The 19,407-nt window shown below is 42.4% G+C and overlaps 1 protein-coding gene across 3 annotated transcripts in view; it reads left to right on the plus strand.

Annotated features, from left to right (window-relative positions):
* meis1b (Meis homeobox 1 b) overlaps positions 1–19,407 on the plus strand; it is a 106,804-nt gene that overhangs the window by 68,209 nt on the left and 19,188 nt on the right. For all 3 annotated transcript variants that reach the window (XM_081616641.1, XM_008428866.3, XM_008428865.3), the window contains exon 9: positions 8,448–8,524. In XM_081616641.1, coding sequence (XP_081472767.1) covers positions 8,448–8,524 — 77 coding nt within the window. The remainder of the gene's footprint in view (positions 1–8,447; positions 8,525–19,407) is intronic.

A 19,407-nucleotide genomic window follows, 5' to 3' on the forward strand; every position in this document is an offset into this window, starting at 1 on the left:
TTTAGTGGTCCAGCAAACTACATAATCACCCCCTGAATTAGCCCCAGCTCATCAGCCTCAGTCCAATGAGCAGCAGTTACCGCTAGCACTGGCTAGCTCGCCGCACTCCCTTTTTCCTTTATTGCACAGAGGGAAGCGCAGCGGCAGGTGTTGTGCAACATCCGGCCCCCTTAATAAATTTAGCCTCCCTGGAGCTGGAGTAGGGAGGACTAATGAAGCACGCCTTCAACTCTCACTCAATGCAACCGCCAGCAAACAATACAAGATGCTTTTCTCAACAGGGCTCATTCTTTACATACCTTAGACGGCGAAACCTTCCTCTTAAACATGTTCGCGCACGCTAAAAAGCTTCCATATATAGGTTAGGAACTCACTCAGCTGTGTAGCTGTTGGATCATAACGCCCTGAAACGACAGAGCAACAGCTCCAGTGATGGCTGCCTACCAACAGCATTCACTGAGCCCTCAGACTCAGTGAATGATACTAATTATCTATTGTCCTCAAGCAGATGCAGGTAAATTGTCTAATCCAGTTTGTATTAAAGAGTAAATGACATACCTCTCACTCTGCCTATAAAGCTAATAAGTAGGGCTGCAACTAACGATCATTTTAGTGATCAATTAAAGTGATGATAAATCTGCTAAAAAGCATGTTTTGCAGATTTTACATCTACAGACACAAATAAGCAAACAACACAGTCCATTTTTAAATAAAAAAATAAACATTTTATTACCTAAAATGCAAAATCATCGTATTCCTTTAGTAAATCTGGACCATGTAAAGCTAAAATTTTGCCACTTGAGGACTTTTAGCTAAAACATATTTACAGAATGTTTTTTTTTTTATTATCTTTAATTCAAACTGTATATGTATTATTTGTACCGTTTGGCTTAATTACTGCTCTGAATATGTTTTTTATTTTTTTCACCAAATGACCCTTTTTTATTCTACACTCCAGTTAGCGATTAATAGATTACTAAAGTAGCTGTCAACTATTTTAATAATCTATTAATAGCGATTAATCCCCACTATGGTTTCAGCTTTACTGACAAGATTTATCTCATTCCTAAAGGCACAAGAGCATTGTTCCTAAGACAGTAACAAGTCAAAGCTCATTAATGAATTAAAAGTGTAAGAACCTCTGGTTTTACCTGCCATGTCTTCATTTCACAAAGAGGCCATTGAGAGATTTGACGACAAAAACATTTTTAAAGTGGGTTACTTTGCAAATATAAAAATTTTCCCCTTAAAAGAGGATGGTGAATTATTCATGCAGGCTTTGAGCTGATTTGCCATGGACCAACATCATAAAAAAAAACAAAAAAAAAAACACTTTGCACTTCTTTTTTTTTTTTTTTAAACATGAGCTTTTATTAGTTAGCTAAAACATTTTAGATTCAGGTTTAAGTCACACCGTCGTAGTTAGCTCCCTTTAACTCTCTCAGAAGAGCTGTTTTCCACAGTTTGATTTCGGATCGGAGCAGCTCGAATCAGAGGAAATTAGGTTAGGGGTGCTTTGTGTCTTTTCCTCTCCGGCTCTGTTGTTGTTTTGTTCAGCCTCACTCTCTATTCTTTTTGTCTTTAATCCCCCCCTTTTCTCCCAGAGCCCGCCTTGTTGCCGGGTCCCTGCTCCCTAATGAAGTCAAAGGGATGTCAGTCGCTGCCACCTACACAGAAAGGAATTTGAAATGGCGCTGCTCTCACAGAGGCAGCGTGAACAAACACGAGTGTGAAACTTCAACTGAATGAGCAGGAAAATTGGGAAATTGAAGGGGCTTGCTGTAGCTTAGACGGCGCGAGCTTACGGTTCGGAACGCCTGGTTTTAAAGTCCACGCTCGCTCTCGGGGGTTTCGGGATATTTGTTAGCGCTTTGCTTCTCCAAATATTTAAAGTAATCTCATACATGTCTGGCAGGAGCTGGGCTCCGCAGTTTATATGCGTGTGCGAATGAGACAGTTTGGTATGATGCAGCCAAAAGGCCTCGGGATTAGCTGTCAGGCATTCCTGATGGACAGCTCAGTTTCCATTGAGATTTAACCGGCGGACTCGGAGGATTCGGCCATGTGAGCACCAGGTTTTTTTTCCGTGGCGGGACGGTTACAGCAATTAAAAATCTTTTTGGAAGCGAAGATGCGCTCTAATTAAAAGTTGTTTACTGTGAATCGTTCCATTTAATTCTTTTTTTGCATCGTCGTGCCTTGTGGCCAAGACCAACCATCTGCCGGAAAAGTAGGCAGACTTAAAATATCATTGACCCATGTTTGCGATCCACAGATTGTGCAGTGTCACGGCCTCGCTTCCACGGGACGCTACATTGCGACAACATATGATTTTCCTCTTTGGTATTCCCCCCACCCTCCGCCCATATTTCAATGGTTGCTTTTTTATAACGCTAATGTGGCATGTCAAGGCTTTTAACATGATGCACATAGGCTCGGGGAGCTCAGCTTTAAATAGAAGAAAATGCAATGATAACACCTAATGGCTAAGAAGGGAATGCGCAAGGGTGTAATTATACACACACTGGGATGGTGTGTTTGGAAAATGTAGTGTGCATGTTTTTAATTATATATCTGAAATGATCTGCCAGGTTTTCAGAAACCAAGCTATAAAGTGTGGAACTGTTTTTGCTTTAAAGATAAAAGGAGAGTTTGAAAACATCGAAGGAACCTAGAAGTGTGTCTTCTTTTTATGCATCTTTTGCATCTCCTGCTGAATTGTTTTGCTTCTTATTGCAATCAGGATGCTTGGGTCGAACTAAGCAGTTTGATTTAAGTCTGAGCAATGAATCAAATTTATGTCTTCGAATTTCAACTTGGGTTCCAAAAATCCCAAAGGCGTAGATAGATCTGCCCTTATGGATAGGGAACATTGTCACCGATGCCCAATCTGGAGCTTATTTTCCAATATCTGGATTGATACAGATATTAACAATGAAACATATAGATTAACGTTTGTTTGTTTGTTTGTTTGTTGAGTCCTTTTGGTTCTACATTTACTTGTAAGCTATTTCGTACAGTCCTGTTTCTATTTTCATGGCCAGTAATGATTCGGTTCTAGGTTGGACACGGGATAGGAGGACTAAAATAGGGATCCGACAGAATATTTACGCTCTCATCTCTTTGTCAGATATCCATTTCCACATCTCCTCTTGCTGCCCCCCCTGCCCCCCTCCTGTCCGTCCCACTCTTGTTCTCGTCTGAGGACGTCCTGGGAGGAAGACGGTCAGACAGGAAGAGGGAGATGTTACCGAAACCTCTCTTACCCACCCGCACGCGCATCTGTCCATACAGCCGCGCAAAAGCTGAGCTCTCACATGTGCGCGGCCGAGCTAGCTGAGCGAATGCGTCAATGCTGACCTGCAAAGCGAATTATTGTTTGGTCATAATAGACGCACATAGCACTCTGACACATAACTCCATTTGATAAGACACAGGCAGGAGAAAGAAGAAGAAACAGAAACGGGTTCCACCCTCCCCAGCACCCAGATCCTGTGGGCCCTGCAGAGAGTATAAATTCTCATGAAAGGAGTTGTATATTTGGAGAAGACATATCATTAAGATAGGCTCGGGGAAGAGGGGAAGGGAGGGAAGGATGCGCAGAAACTTTCCATCTGCTCTTTTAAAGAACATGTTATTGCTTTTCGCACTGAAGGCCTTCCTTAGCTCCGTCTCTCCCTCCCTCGTCCAACCCGCCGAACCACAGCCAGAATCACTCAAAGACAATGGTGAAACCCGGCGACTCGTTGCCGGGCGAGAAACTAAATCACTGTGTTTTGTCAGATAGGAGCTAATTTGGAGGCTTAGCATTGAGGAGGACAAAATAGTTTTTGTCCTCCTCAATGCTTGTTTGGCTTCCTGGCCAAGTTGCGCTCGTCACTCCGCTCTGTTTGTGTTTGCTTTTTTTTTTTTTTTTTTTGGGAAAGCTGTTACGGAAAATTAGAAGCAGGATCAGAATAAAGGAAAAACCACTGAAGCACAGCTATGAATGAAATCTTATTTTGCTTCCAGTGACCCAGGCTCTTTTAACTTTTGGGATCCCAATAAATAGACATTTTTGAAGGTCATTCAAACTTTCTTTGAATTACAGTTGTCATTTCGACTCATTACGTCTGACTATGGCAGCATTTTGTGTTGTGTGCTTGAAAATCTGTAAAGTAGAATGGAGAACAGATAAAAAGCTGTTTTAAGTCTGTGGTTCATATTAGATTCGGCATACAAATAAAAAAATAAGAAAAAGTGTGTCTGGCAGACTTCTCCTAAATAAGACAACCTCTTTATTCAGTTGTGACATTTTTTGAAAGTGATTGGTTTTGTTTGAATTCTTCAAGATGCTGGATGCGAGTGCATGTGTTGTCATTTATTCATAGTTTTGCACATTTATCTGACATTTTAATAGGAAAGTTCAACCAAGGGCTACATCTACCACTGGTGTCTGGACGATTATTGTACAGGTCAACCATTACTTTGTGCCTTGTGCTGTTTTGTAAGAGATTTAAAATACATTTTAAAAAGGAGTACTTTGAAATTAGCCTGGATCTTGATGAGCAGTGAGAATAAAAATCAGCCAAAATCCAACAGAGCCTGACCTTTACCTTCCTAATACATAACTCTGCTTGATTCTCATCCCCTTTCAGTGGTCCGTCCGAGTTTTCTCCCATTAAGCAGGATTTCCATGGTTGAGTTTCACAGTGATCCTGTGATTTCACAACAAGGAGAAGTTGTTACCGATGAAATAAATTTTCTGCACTGTTTTAGTATTGTAGTCTGCTTTTAGTTTTAGCAATATTATTGAATTAATATTAACAGCTGCCTCATTTGGCTCGGCACGACCAACTGTTAGCTTCCTCTGGCTAACCGTTATCCAGTAACAACCATTAGTCATTAACAGCTGTTAGCCGGTTCTGAACTGGATAACTCTTCAATGCACCAAGATTTTTTCAAATACAGTCCAGAATGGTATGCACTTTGTTCTCAAAATCCGAAACAGGAGTGTTTTCAGTGGGTTTTTGGCATTAGGACGATATTAGAATAAAACAAACATAAGAAACTGCCACACATTAACCTGTGTAACCTGGAGTGTAATTTTTATACTGATTGCAGAGTCCTTAAAATACAGTTTGTGAAGTTAACAAAGGAAAAAACAACAAAGGCCCTTATGTTTTTACAAAAATATTACAAAATTCTGATCTTGTGTATTTCTCATGAACTCGGTGTCATGCACCATCTTGTCTCGTGAGCTCACGTATTGTTACTCCCCGACCAGCCAGTTTAAAATAACTTCCTCATTGCATCGGCTTCTTTCTTTCTCTTCTTGACGTCGCCCGAAATCACGCTCACCCAACCAACCCCCATTTTCCCACTGCCTAAAATTCTGATTACATGAGTGTGACTAGTGTTGTGGATCAGGTTTTGTGTCCATGCCTAGAAGCTACGGAGAGCGGAGCATTGAGAAAGGACGTGCTTGTGTTGAGCTGTGGCCGCTGGCATGGCTGAAGCCCCTTCGGTATCACGAGGAAGACACTCCTGCCTTCAGTTCCATGACACGCAGAATAGACTCATTGATCAGGGTTGGTCAGATCTTGTTGAAGAAGGGAGATTTTTGAAGACATCTTTTTTTCACATGATTTGTTGACATTAATATGTCAGCGGAGAATTTATGCGATTTCTCTTCGTAAGCCAGGAGGGCACAATGCCCCGTCTTGTATTGGTAGATTTAACGGATCCTTTGTTCGCTTATGCTCCTCATTTCCACAGAGATTTGGTAAAATTAATCTGATTAGTTTTTATGACATCCTACTGACATATAAACCGATAAATTGATATACAACCGACTTTGAAATACACCTCTGCTTTCGTAGACGTATCGCTACGTCAAAATGAGGCGGGCGGCTAAACGGCAGCGCTGTCGCGTTTTACGCAGTAAGCGTTTTACACGCAAATTTATTTTACGGTTCTTGCAAATCTGACATTATCTGATCAGCTTCCAACATGTCCTCGTGCACACACGTACGCAAACGTACACAATAACGGGGCGTAATCTCTGCAACCACACACTTCCAGAGGAGCACAGGAAAAAAAAACCCCCAAAAAACGGTTGATGAAGTGGACACAAATTTGGCCGGAGGCGACAATGCAATTATAACTTAGCGCATGAAATTAGCTTCCTTGTGTTTCCATTCCCCGCAACCAATCACATGGATAAGGGAATGCTGGGGGAAAAGAGAAAAAAACGAGTCTCCTCTCACGCTCTGTCCTCCTTGCTCAGCATTAAACACAATCCTGGTCATTATGTGCTGGAAAAACTGTAATAAAAAAATGAGAAAGCTGGCGCCAGACTGATTTTTCTTGTCTGATTGACTATCATGAGTCTGTCGCCTTGTTAGGCACACTGCAAACACCGGCCACATGCATGGTGTCAGTGTTGGTCACTCTAATTTGGGATGCAAGTCATAAATGCCAGCAACAGAAGTTATGCTTTTTTTTTTTGTCTTTTCTAGGTTTTTCAGTGACATTTATTGGTTTCATAAAACCAAAATGCTTGAGTAAATCAAACCCTTTGGTCGGTAAAATGTTCCTTTTTTTTTAATTAGCGTATCTTATGTAAACGGATACACAATAATTTCCAGTGTGTTCAGACACACTGGTCGTGAAATTACTTGCGCGTCGTTCACCTCTGGCTTTTCTTCATCATCCCTCCTCTTCTCTTTTTATGGCCTGCTTACGGCACAGACCCGGATTTGTCTCACTCATGAACCGGACATTGTGCTGCATGAAACAGTCCAAGCCAACATGATGCCACATGCTCTCATGTAAATCCACATACTCCTTCAGTGCACATCCGCCTGCTATATATATAAACAGGTGGCTCAGCGTTAACTGTTCTCAGCTGGTTCGTGGTGGGAGGGGGTGGACTCGTAAAGCCGCTTTGAAACAGGCTCAGTTTAACTGTCCAGTCGGATGCAACAATATGCATTCAGGTTTCCTTTTAGCATCCAAAAATAAGCCAGTAACCTAAAGTTGATTCATTTAGTTCCAGTTTATGAGTCTGACCTGCCAGAGCGTTCGCGAAAGACTCCGGCTGCATTTCCGTTGACTTTAAAAGTGCGCAAATTGAAATTGCATAAATAAATTTGCTTAATGGAAAAAGGTCAATTTTGAAAAAAACCTCGTGTTTTTCGATTAAAAAATTTTTTGCACTAGGATGAGGTGATGTTTTGTTTGTATCAAAGTTCGTGTGTTTCGCAAAACTGCAATGGAAACACTTTTTTGTTTCGTCTCAAACGAGCCGTGCATTCAACAACCGGATGTTACCAGGAAAGACGGAGAAGACGACAGGAACTGGGTGGAGGACGATGACCTGGCATGTTTATTAATGATTTATCATGTGAACAAACACATTCACGTGATCTTAGCTGTATTTCTTATTTAATGAAAACACCGCAATTGTGAAAATGTGTTTTTTCGACCAATATTAAAGTTTTGCACACATTTATAATGGAAATGCAGCTTCTTGGAGTGTTTCTCTGTGTGTGGGAATGTGAGACTGTATGAGATTTTATCACGGTATAGGAACCATATGGTGCTTCAGCAGACAAGCCCTTTAAATATCGAGGTCTTTTAATATTGAAAGTTTTTGTGCATTGGAATTTGGAAAAAAATCACAGACGCTCACTCCTAAAATCTTTATAAAGGTATTAAGAGTTCGCTTAGATTTGTTGAACTGAAGTTATTTAACCCTTTAAAGACCTCTTAAACCAGATTAAAAGCCTCACTGAGAAGGTATTATGTATTCCTAGGGAATCCCCTCTTCCTCTTTTAAGATGGAGGATAAAAGAAAGCAAGGACGCATTCGTGAAAATGTATCAATCTTGGCAGCAAAAAAAGAGCAAACCTAACGGTTAAATCGGTGTTACAATCTATAACCAGCGGGAGTGAAGACAAAGGATTACGTGAGTGTTAACCGTCTTTGCTTGTCTTTATTCCGTTGGGTCGACGCTACGTTTTCTCATCTCACTGATTACATATGCAGCGGGGTGAAAGGGGGGGTGTCGATGCGAATATATTTGTGTAAGAGGCTGCCTAATTACCAGAGCTGGTTCTCCACTTCACTTAACTTTCTAATTGGCTTGCCTTTTTGGCTGCCATTAATTACAAGATTTCATATTTCATTAATGAATTGTGTGTGTGTGTGTGTGAGGGGGGGGTTATTGATGCACTCATACACCAACTTACAGTATAAATCTAGATATAGACACAGCCTGTGAGACTGAACACACACGTCTCATTTCTACCTGCGTGGTTTTTTTGTTTTTTTTTTTGCTCATGTGATTGTTCACATCAAGACCCTCAACTCAGAAAACTATAAGCCTCCTTAATCAATTTGTGGTTATTTTTCTTTTTACATTTTTCTTCTTCTCATGCATGTTGTCTTTCTCCTCCCTCAGCATCCCTACCCCTCAGAAGAACAGAAGAAACAGCTGGCGCAGGACACAGGACTCACCATCCTACAAGTGAACAACTGGTAAGTCACTTCAGAGTTTACATGCAGTCGATTTTTTTTTTTGTTTTTTTTGGGGTGGGACCGCCTGGGGCTATCCTAGTTCTTAATGATTGGAATTAATGCCTCCCCTCCTCCCCTACTTTTCATCCCTCTCTTACTGAATTCCTCCTCAACCCAGATCAATCCATGTGAGGAGATATGGCCTGGAGTGGTTTTTCTCTTTCTTTTTTTTTTTTCCCTCAAAAGGCAACTGCTTAACTCAGCCCTGACATGAGCACCATGTAAATTAACTATCTTTTAAAAAAAAAATCCAATAACATCATTCATTATGTGCAAGTTAGATGAGGGATGATCACTTGAAAAGTGGTAGCTTACAGGGTAATTATAGGTGTTTGGCCCATTCATTTCAGGGTTTACGGATTCTGTTTTAGCATTACTGTAATTAACGTTCATTCTAATCTTTGGGCTTATTTTGTCTAAATTGATTGCAATATTTAAGCAGAATGCTAAAATCTAGGATTCATTTTACTCATAATAGCAAAAAGTACTAATTGCTTAGATTTGTTGTCCTTTTTAGCAACTTTAGTCATTTTTTTTAGCAGTACATGCAGCTCATGAGACATTATGTTGAGGTCACTAGATGAGATGAATTTTTTTTTTTTACTATGGAGGACTTCAGTTTGTTTTTACCGGTGTAGGTTTTACAAACTGCATTTTAATAACCAGTCTAGAATAATCTTAATGGACCTCTACAGAATACTTCGCCATGACCGTCTCAGATCTCACATGCCATGTGTACCATACGTGTGTCACTGCTATAGTATTTGAACCATGACCAGCTAGTATCCTGCAGGTCTCCTGAGACACAAACTCTGCATTGACGGAAACTCACCATGGCATACCAGATGCTTGAAAGTGAAAGTGAAACTGGTGGTGTGATCTACTTCATGGCTTTTCTGACCACTGTAAATTTCACATCTTTCATCCCAATCTACGCACATAATCCATGCTGCTTTAAAAGCAACAAAAAACGTGAAAGATGAGACACTTTGAAAACTTTCAAATCTGCATTAATTCCTCATCTTTAGATTTGCTGAATGTGTGTTTTTCACATTTAAGACAGCATACATGACAAGCGAAGCACCAGTCTGAGAGCAACTTATGTATTTTAGATTGACTATACAAATCAGATGCTGATTTCTTGCATGCCTATATGATCCTTGGGTGTAGGAGTTGTTTGTATCTCTTCGGTTACCCAGTTATCTTTCTTCTTTTTTTGACTGGCTACATTAAATATTGAAACTTAAATGTTTTGAAAGTTCTGGGAACTTCTTTAGTGCTAACTGTGTTGGTACGATGGATGTCATTAAACCTATTTTAGGGACCTGAAGTCTCTGTAAAATTGTTTTAAGCCCCTCTAAATAATTTGGTGTTTGTTGTTATTATTATTATTATTATTATTATTATTATTATTATTATTATTATTATGTTGTTGTTAAAAAAAACTGCCAACACATTCAATATAATTTGGCCAGAATGTGCCACAAATAATTCTGTTTATCTTGGCAACATTCACTAAGAAATCATTTTGTTATATTGATCAGTTGTTCACAGTCATATTTTGTACTGTGAGGTTTCCATTACCCCAGAAACTAGTTGTATAAAAGCAACTTCTCAGTTTTTGTTTGAGAGGTTTTCTACCTTCCTGCTCTGTTTGCTCAGATCCTGGGGGCTAAACCACCCCTTTCCTTTAAACCTAGAGACGGCCCTGGTTGCTACCCAGCCCAAAGAGCAGAGCTCATTAACTGAACATTGCATCTGAACGATTACTTTCTTTCTGACTTCGCTACAAGTGTTTTAACTCCCCATTACATCAGCGCTTAAATGAGTCAATATCACAAGATCTCATAGCTCCAGTATTTCAAATATTTTTGGGGCAACTTTAGCTTTTAAAGTCATCCTTGTTAAGAAGGGGCCCCACTTGGAAGTCTACAGCCTGGCTGCTAACCTGCCTCTGCAAATTACCGCTCTGCGAGTGCCAACTAGGCAGCTAATTGCAAACAAGTGTGACTGGCCAGGCTCATAAAATAAGGTTGCTAACTATCCGTTTTAACCTTAGGTAACACTGTTAAAGGTGGAAAGGGGCCCTATGTCCTCGCGCGGCCGGTCTTATCAGTGAGATAGCTATCAGCACATGCTTAGCGTTATTAGCCGTGTCTAATTAAAGGGGCTGAAGCCCGGGTAGCCGAGGCACGGCCCTGGCAGAGCGCGTTTGATCTGCGCAGCCCTTAAAATAATCCTTGAAAGCGCCTTGCGAGGTGCGGGCATAAAAACGAGTGGAGGAGAGGCGAGAAGAAAACGATGAGCGGCCTAGCGAGAGTGAAAAATAGATGAAGAGTAACAAAAAAAAAAAGAAGGGTGAGAAGGACAAGAAGGAAGGGAAAAGATGAGGCCCGATAACTCCCCCATTACCAGCCGTCTAATGATGTTAGCATTATTCGCAGCCATTGTTCGGTCCGAGACCTCAGAGATGTTAGATTAGGGTATGATGGATCAGTCTGTGGAGGATTATACCCAACACAAACATACACACACACACACACACACACACACACACACACACACACACACACACACACATGCACTGCCTTCTGACCAAAGGGAATCCTGTAGAGGTTATCAAATCACGTGACCCCCCCCCCCACCACCCAACCACCTTTAAAATCCAAGGGAGGGGGTCACTTCTTACAGCTGTGGTAGTGTGTGTGTGTGTGTGTGTGTGTGTGTGTGTGTGTTTGTGCAAGAGACAGATAGACTTACACAGTCACATGAACTGTAGCTTGGTGTGTGTTTGTTTTTTGTATGGGTATGGCAAGAAACCCTGAAGGTTTGTGTGTGTGTGTGTGTCTGTGAGAGACAGAGAGAGGGAGAGAGCAAGGCCACCACACACACTGTGCAAATCGTAGGTGGCTAATCTTGGTTTGTGGAAGATGTCGTGTGCGAGTGTGTGTGTGTGTGTGTGTGTGTGTGTGTGTGTGTGTGTGTGTGTGTGTGTGTGTGTGTGTGTGTGTGTGTGTGTGAGTGAGAGAGAGGAACCGGGGGTGGTTAATCTAAGGGGTATTAACTGTTAAACCCTGCATGCTGGGATCCCGCTGCCCCCTCACATTTTGATATATACAAGTGTGTCTGCATGTGTGTGCGTGCGTGTGTGTGTGTGTGTGTGCGTGCGTGTGTGTGTGTGGGTATTTGTCCACAGGCAGATTTCCATGCATGGTTCAGTTGTCTGAGCAAGCGAGCCGCAAGTCGCGGCTTGAAAGGACGACTGAGAATTAAAAGAAATACAAAGAAAACGAGGAGAAAGAGATGAAAACAGGAAGAGAACGATTAGAAGAAGAGAGAGAGGTGAGGAAGAAATGGAAAAATAAAAGACGGACAATGACGGAGCGATGGAGAGGGAGGGAAAGAAAGAGGAAGGTTATGTTAGGGGAACTGCCATTTCACTGGCGTGTTGTTGTGCTGGATGGGAAGCCCCGTCATTGGGTGTCTCCATAGCAACCCCTAGTGATGTTACCTCCTGACCCACTGATTTAGTGAAGTCAATTTCCCTAGATGTGATTCTGTTTGTCAGCGGCTATTGGAAAAACACACTCGTTCGTACGTAGACGTGATCAAATTCAGGCGCGCGCACACACACACGCATGCACACACACACACACATGCACAGCGCACAACCGAGTTCAGTTTCCAACTTCAGAGGGCACGGAGCGCTTAGCGAGAGTGTTGCTCGGAGTTGCGCGAAAGTCATTTGAGTTTAATTCATGTCAAACGACCACAGACGCGCGGCGGGGTTGTCCGTGTTCATGTCGTCCCAGCAGAGGAAGGTTTGAAGATGAAAAGCGTACGGCCGCGCTCACGGATGGAAACACACGCCCCGTCACATGGTACAGCGACACAACGCCGGCGAACACTCACACTCGCGCGCAGGATTTCTTCATCGTCATGTGCTTCATCACACAGCGTCTGCTGCACACTCGTGCAGCTCTCTCCTCTTGCTCTTTTCTCTCACGCACCGCGGATGTGTTAACACACATGTCTCCGTGCATTATTGATGAGCGGGCACGTGGTGGGGCTCGGCGAGATTAAATAAAAATGCTAAAGGCCGGCAAGGGGGCGCAGATCACTCATGAATTATTGGCAGAAGTACGCTGCACCAGGGAATCTCAATTTGAATGGAGAGAGATTCATGCAGAGTAGAAAGAGAGTTGAAACGAAGGAAGGCCTGAATGGAGACGTGCACACACAGGCCAGGAAGGTTACACATACACTTAGTGGACAGGGGCACTGTCCAAGCACAAATGACCCCTAGACCTACGTGGACACATACAAGATCTCATTGATTTTTTATTATTATGTAACAAGATTTTGAGCTTTCCTATGAGATGATGAATGTGGCATCAATGAAAAATCCTTACTGATTAGAAGAAGATGCTTAGTGATGCTTCAAGGTCTTTGAGCAGTAGATTACAATGTCATCAGTATGCAAACTTATAAACCCTTCAGCGAGTTGCAGTGAGTCTGGAGTACACTTAACTGTCAGATGCGTACAATAAGCATGCAAAAGTATTCATGTCCATGACTTTTGAGTCAAGATTCAGCACAAATGCTGTCAGTCAGGAGACAAAATGGGGGAAAGTCATTTATTCTGACTGACTGTGAAGGTAAAAACAAACATTTTTCCAAATCATTCTCTCATACAATATAAAGTTTACGAAACTTTAACAAATACTGACGTTAAAAAGTTTTCATTTTTCATTCAGTGAAGTTAGTCACAGTGGGTTGTGTATCCAGACATCTTACTCAAGAAAAAGCAGCAATTTGCTTCATAGCAAAATTACCCAATTAAAAGTACATTTTTTCTCCAAAACCTGCTCTAGTAAATGCAACTGAGTTGATGCAAGTGGTCACTACCCACCTCTGGCCATTGATCACACCTCAACAGGGGAGAACAAGTCTTCATCACAACGAACCACAAGCAGCTCAGGCTCCTGAAGATAAGCTATCGTGAGAATGTGCACATTTGTGTGGGAGATAAAACTAATGCTGACCTGTACAGACTCGGGTGTATCTGCATGCGTATCTCTCTGCAGCCACTTTATCAAAGTGTTTTTAGAACAACACAACGCAATTATGCAGCACTAAATACAGGCAGCAGCTAAAAGCTCAATGTGCATCATATAAAACGTCTCTCTGTGGCAGCAGTCAGTATCTCTACGCTAAGTTCTCCTAACGCTCCGGTGATGTAAAAATCGATGGGCAGGTCATCAGGTTTCCCTTGTTGGCTGCCCCTCTCCTTCCTGCCTGCAATTTAATAATACCCCTTTAAAGGCAGTGTTTAAGCCCCGCCGAGCAATTGTTTTGTCAATAAGACCTCCTTTTACGAACGTCTTAAAAGCCTGGACAGAGAGAGAGGGAGAGAGTTTGGAGGAGAGTATTGCGAAGGAGCTGGCTGGACGAACGGTGATGCTGTCGAAGAGGGCGTGGCGTGGCGACGCACGAGTGCATCTGCTGCTTATCAGGTTTCTGAAAGCATGGCTCGACACAAAACAGAGCCGACCGGGGGAGGAAGAGCAACAGAACAGACACAGATAAAGGAGGAGGAAACAAGAATGTGGAAAATTTGAGTTAACGTCTTCTAAAATGAACATGGGAACCCGCTAAAAACCTTCCAGTGTGGCTTCATTAGTTAGATTGTAATTTGGAGGTGTCATCGTTGAGATTCTAGTAGTGGATTCTTGTCAAAAAAAATTGAGTGACGGTAACTTTTGAGTATGTGCTGTAAGTTTGTGTTGGGAAGTAAAGAAATTAATTTTGAAAATGTAACATTCATCATTCGCTGAGCAGAAGAGAAAAGTTTTATTCTTATTGGGATGTATGAAGGCAGAAAGTGTTTTGATTTCATTTTATGCTTAACAAACCACCTGATATGTTATGTCATTTCTATTATATAATGTTCAGTACATTAAAAGATGTTTAGAAAAAGAGCAAAAAGTTGGTGAAAGGAGTTTCAAGTTTTTGAAAAAGACTAAATTTATGGAAGGAAACCTGTTTATCTATTTATTTCTACCACTTATATCAATACTTTGTTTGTAAACCCCATGAAAATGCATATCATCACCTTCCTAAAATAATGGCTTGAGTGAAAATCACAACCTCTTTCTTTCCAAAACATGTTTAAGCAAAAAAAAAAAAAAAAAAAAAAACACTTTTGGCAAAAACTGACGCCTGCCTTTTTTTTTTTTTTTTTTTTTTAGGAAGGTGACGAAATACAACTGTACTTATGCCTGCAGACATATATAAATACAGCAAGTGTTTTGATTTTGTTCTCTCTCCTGAAAACAAACACTCTCAATATCTGATATTTTATGTGATTGCTATTATATAATGCTCAGAATATCAAACCATGTTGAGAAAAGGAACATAAAGTTGGTAAAAGGAGTTTCGATTCACTCCTTTTTTTTGAAAAAGACACATTTTATGGAAGGAAACCGATTTATCTGCTTATATTTAACACTTATATCAATACTTTGTAAACCCTATAAAAAAACAACATATATTGCTGGGCTTATGGATGTTCTGGTTCCTCCTTGCAGACTTCTTCTATACAAACATTGTGTTGCCAAGTACGTTTGGTTTTTGCCTTCAATATTAAATGATTAAAATAATCATATTTACTGATTAAATCAGGCAGGAGCTCATAAACTATCCCCAGTCTGAGTGCTGTCACTTCGGATAGCCCACAGTGCCGGTTATTGCCATAAATAAAACAAAATAATCCAGGTCCAAGTGGTAAATAATGAAACAGTCAAATGTAGGAGAAAGAGAGGAAAACAGGTACAGTGAGACGAGTCGTGAGGCTCAGGATGTTGACAGGCCAGAAAAAGGTAGATGCTGGAACTTGTTCACAGAAACTCTTCTAAGGTGTGTGTGTGTGTGTGTGTGTGTGTGTGTGCGCGTGTGTGTGTGTGTGTGTGTGTGCGTGTGCGTGTGTGTGTGCGTGCGTGCGTGTGTGTGTGTGTGTGTGCGTGTACATACGCGTGCATGCGTGTGTGTGTTTTAGAATTAGCAGGCCAAGTTTCAACCCATGCCCCGAAGCCTGTTTCGTACACTGCAGCTCCGTCAGGTTGCTTCACTCTGAAACTCTCTGACATTACAGCAGACACACACACACACGCACACACACACACACACACACGCATGCACACACTTCAGATATGACCTCACCCTTAGTTTTCCAGTGCAGGCTTAAGATGCATGAACAATTTCAAAAACAATATTGGAATCTCTCAGTTGCTAGCAATAGCCCTTTACGGGAATCTTCGGCCTGTGCCGACACAACTCGATCTTTACTGTATTATGTCAACAGAAATCCGCGTGGTTGGTGTGTCTGTGCACAACCTTACACACGCGAACGCACGCACACACACATGCAAAAGATGCACCTACTCCACTGAACGCCACCCCTCCTCCTGCTCCTCCTCCTCTTTCTTGCCCTCTCCTCCCCGTGTTTCTCTTACATCACAGCACGCCGCCCGAGGCCAAACCTGCATTTCTCTTCATTCGCCCCTCGCTGTCTTTTTTTTATTTTTTATTCCCTCTTCTTTTCTTCCCACTCCTCTCCTTTGCTTTTCAACCTCGTTTTATAGTGGGGAAGGGAGGGGTCGGGGTAGTTCCAAAACATGAAAGGGTGACAGAATGTGAATGCCACGGTCTGTGTGGAAACCCACACGGTCGCCGTAGTATACTCTCCGCCGTCCGTCGGCCGGGCGTTCTCACGTTGACGTTTGCTGTGAAAAAGGAATCATTGGGACACACGGCAAAGGGTTTTGTAGCAACAAAGAAAAGACAAGAACTGGATGAAGGGATGACATTCATTTCCTGCTAATAAATTTCAGGTGTTTTCCAACATGAAGACCTTGCTTCTGTTATCTTTCTGGTGAAATGTGACCCCTCCAAGTCTCCTCTTAAACTATTGTGTCAAAGTCTTATTTGCTGCTACTGTAAAAAAAGTCATAATATGACGCTTGGGCCGTGTTGATTTTTCAGTAAAACATTGCTGAGTTTGCACGGCCCATGCCAAGCAAGTGAGCATGTGGGGAAAAAAAATAATGATATATTTTTTGCTTTCTGTCTGCTGACGGCGGACATTTGCTGCCCAAAAAAAAAAAAAAAGCTACCTTCACTTGTTTCTGAGCAGCAGTGAGGATCCCCCATGGTGAAAGCTGCTGCGAGCTGCAGGGGGAAGTGACACGCGCAGTGGCAGGATATGACACGGGCAGTATGGAGTGGGATTTAGGTCACCCAGTCCGTTTGCAGCAGTGCCCGTCGCAAGCCCCGTCAGCGATACAGCCTGTGTGTGTGGAGCTGCTCTACACAGACCTTCTTTTTTTTTCTATTTGGAAACCGAAGAGGCGTGTAACGGATTCATTTTGTAACTATGCGTATTTATATTTATAGTTAACAACCTCTCACACTGTAAATAAGGTGATACATATGTAATACTCACCCCTAAAGTAGCTCAAACGGAATAGAGCTCCACACGCATTCTCAGAGTGTGATGCGCATTCACGGTGGGAGCCACACAAACAGTTCGATCCAAACCCGAAGGCTAGAGGACACAGGCTGGGTCCGCTGCGGTCGAGGAGCGGACAGCAGTGCTTGTTTCTGACCAGCACCAGGCCTCCAGCCATCCCTTTCTCTCTCCAGTATTGATGGACAAAGGTGGCTGAGTTCAACAGTGGCACAATGTGCCAGAAGTGAAGCAGGGACAAAGATGAAGGCTGAATCCTCTTCGGTTATGTTTAGCCCAGACTTAGTTTAGAACTTTGCTTTTAGCTCTTATTTTGAAGCAACAAAGGATAAGCAGGAAACCAGACATTGGTTAGGGTAATTTTCATGCTTCTAGTTGAGTTCTTTGCAGAGTGAAATTCTCTTAAAGCCTCTAAACATTCCCAACCTATTTCCATCTACCCTACTTTAGCTTCCCTATACAACCCCATTTTGCCACCTTTTCCATATCCTGCCCTACATTCCTTACCCTTTTCTGTTCTACTTTGCCCTCTCTATCCTACCTTAACCTGCCTAATTTTGATGTCTCTATCCTACCCTACTTTATCTTCCATACCATATCCTACTTTAGCCTCCTTTTCTGATCCACCTTTGCCCTCCCTGCCTTACATTCCTCACCCTACTCTATTCTCTTCTACTTAGGCCTCCCTATGCAACCTCACTTCGTCCCCCCACCCTGTCCTGCCCTACATCCCTTAACCTGCCCTATTCTCTTCAACTTTAGCCTCCTTCTGTCCTACCCTACTTTGACCTCCATACTCTCCCCTATTTTAGCCTCACTTTCTGACCCTACTTTGCCCTTCCTGCTCTACATTCCTCACCCTACCCTATTATATTCCACTATCCTCCCCACCCTACTCTATAGTGCGCCTCCCTCCTTATTCTACCATTCTTTACTCTTCCTACATAACTCAATGCCATTTTGCCATCCTAATGGCGAGGGGAGTCAATTTGATTCACTCAGAAAGAGGAACTGGGGTCAGATTTGACCACTGCATCTCCTTTCAAATGTCTAAATCTCTGTCTTTATCCTTTTTTTGTTGTTGTTGCCATCGTTATCTTTGCGCCTGACTTGAGTTTCATGCCACTCTCACTGTCTGTGTTTCCAAATTCCTTCTTTTGGCATGTCCCATTCAGATGTCAGCAGTGGCTGCAGAACCAGCTCTGTGAGAGTCACTGAGTTCATGTGTGGTTTTCAAGTGGCAAATATTTCCTCTATTTGACTCTGTGAGGCACCTGGTTGCCATGGACACGCACATAAACAGACCGAGCTCCTCTCCAGTCTGTACGCTGCTTGTAGTGTGTGTGTGTGTGTGAGCGGCTTTGCCGGCCTGCTGCTCCACTCTGTAAAACCAGTTTTAGTGGTGGATTCATGGCCCCTTTAATGGACACTGGGCTCTTCGGGTAGTGGAGCAACAGGGACACTGTCTGTGCCCCGCACACGCATACATGCTCGCATTTTACGTGGGAGAAGCAAATGGAGATTAAGCGACACCGTGTCTGTTTGCGGTCCAAAGCTCCAGTTGAACTTCACACAGTTTCTCCTAAGTCTCTCCCCCCCCACCCCCCCATATGTGACCCTATTAATGTACCTCATGTTTTTAGAAGCTGGAACCGAAAAAACCCCTTCCATGTACTCGCCGTGTTTGTGTGCGTCAGTGTCCGTGGGTGTGTCGCCGCATAGCTGCGAATGCGTTTGGAGATGGTTCAGGACGTATTCGCCTGCCAATAAAGCCTTGTAAGTTGCGCTGACTCCAAACACAGGCCTCTTGTCTCATAACATATTAGGTGCAGTCTCGCAGCGCTCCGTCTTTGTCTTCTGACTCCTAGATGACCTCACTCTAAACGAACCTCTCGAGCGTTTCTCCGTCCATATGGTCTCAAACCTCCGGGCATGTGTTTTTGCATCCTTCACAGCCTAATGCAGAGGTAATGAGCACTTGGCCGCACCTTTTTTTTTTCTCAGAGAACTGATGCAAACTGACGCTTTCTATAGGCGGTGGGCAGGACAGCAGACTGAGTAATGCGTTGCGTGTTTTGTGTAGGAGTCTCAGATGTTTGATCTATAGCGCCGTACGGTTTGTCATAAAAACCCACAGGGATAATTACAAATCCTTAAAAGCGCTGAATTTTATTGAGGGACGTAAAGGCGAAGGGGGCCGAATACAACTCCACAGTTATTATTGATTGTAAACAAATCCTGAAAAGCATTCAATTTGATCAAACTTCCCCTACAATTATCTACTGCTTTGAGTTGATCTCATGCATAAAATACAAAT

Source organism: Poecilia reticulata, chromosome 15 (genome assembly GCF_904066995.2).
Source record: "Poecilia reticulata chromosome 15, P_reticulata-male-v2, whole genome shotgun sequence".
In the NCBI taxonomy this organism is placed as follows: domain Eukaryota; kingdom Metazoa; phylum Chordata; class Actinopteri; order Cyprinodontiformes; family Poeciliidae; genus Poecilia; species Poecilia reticulata.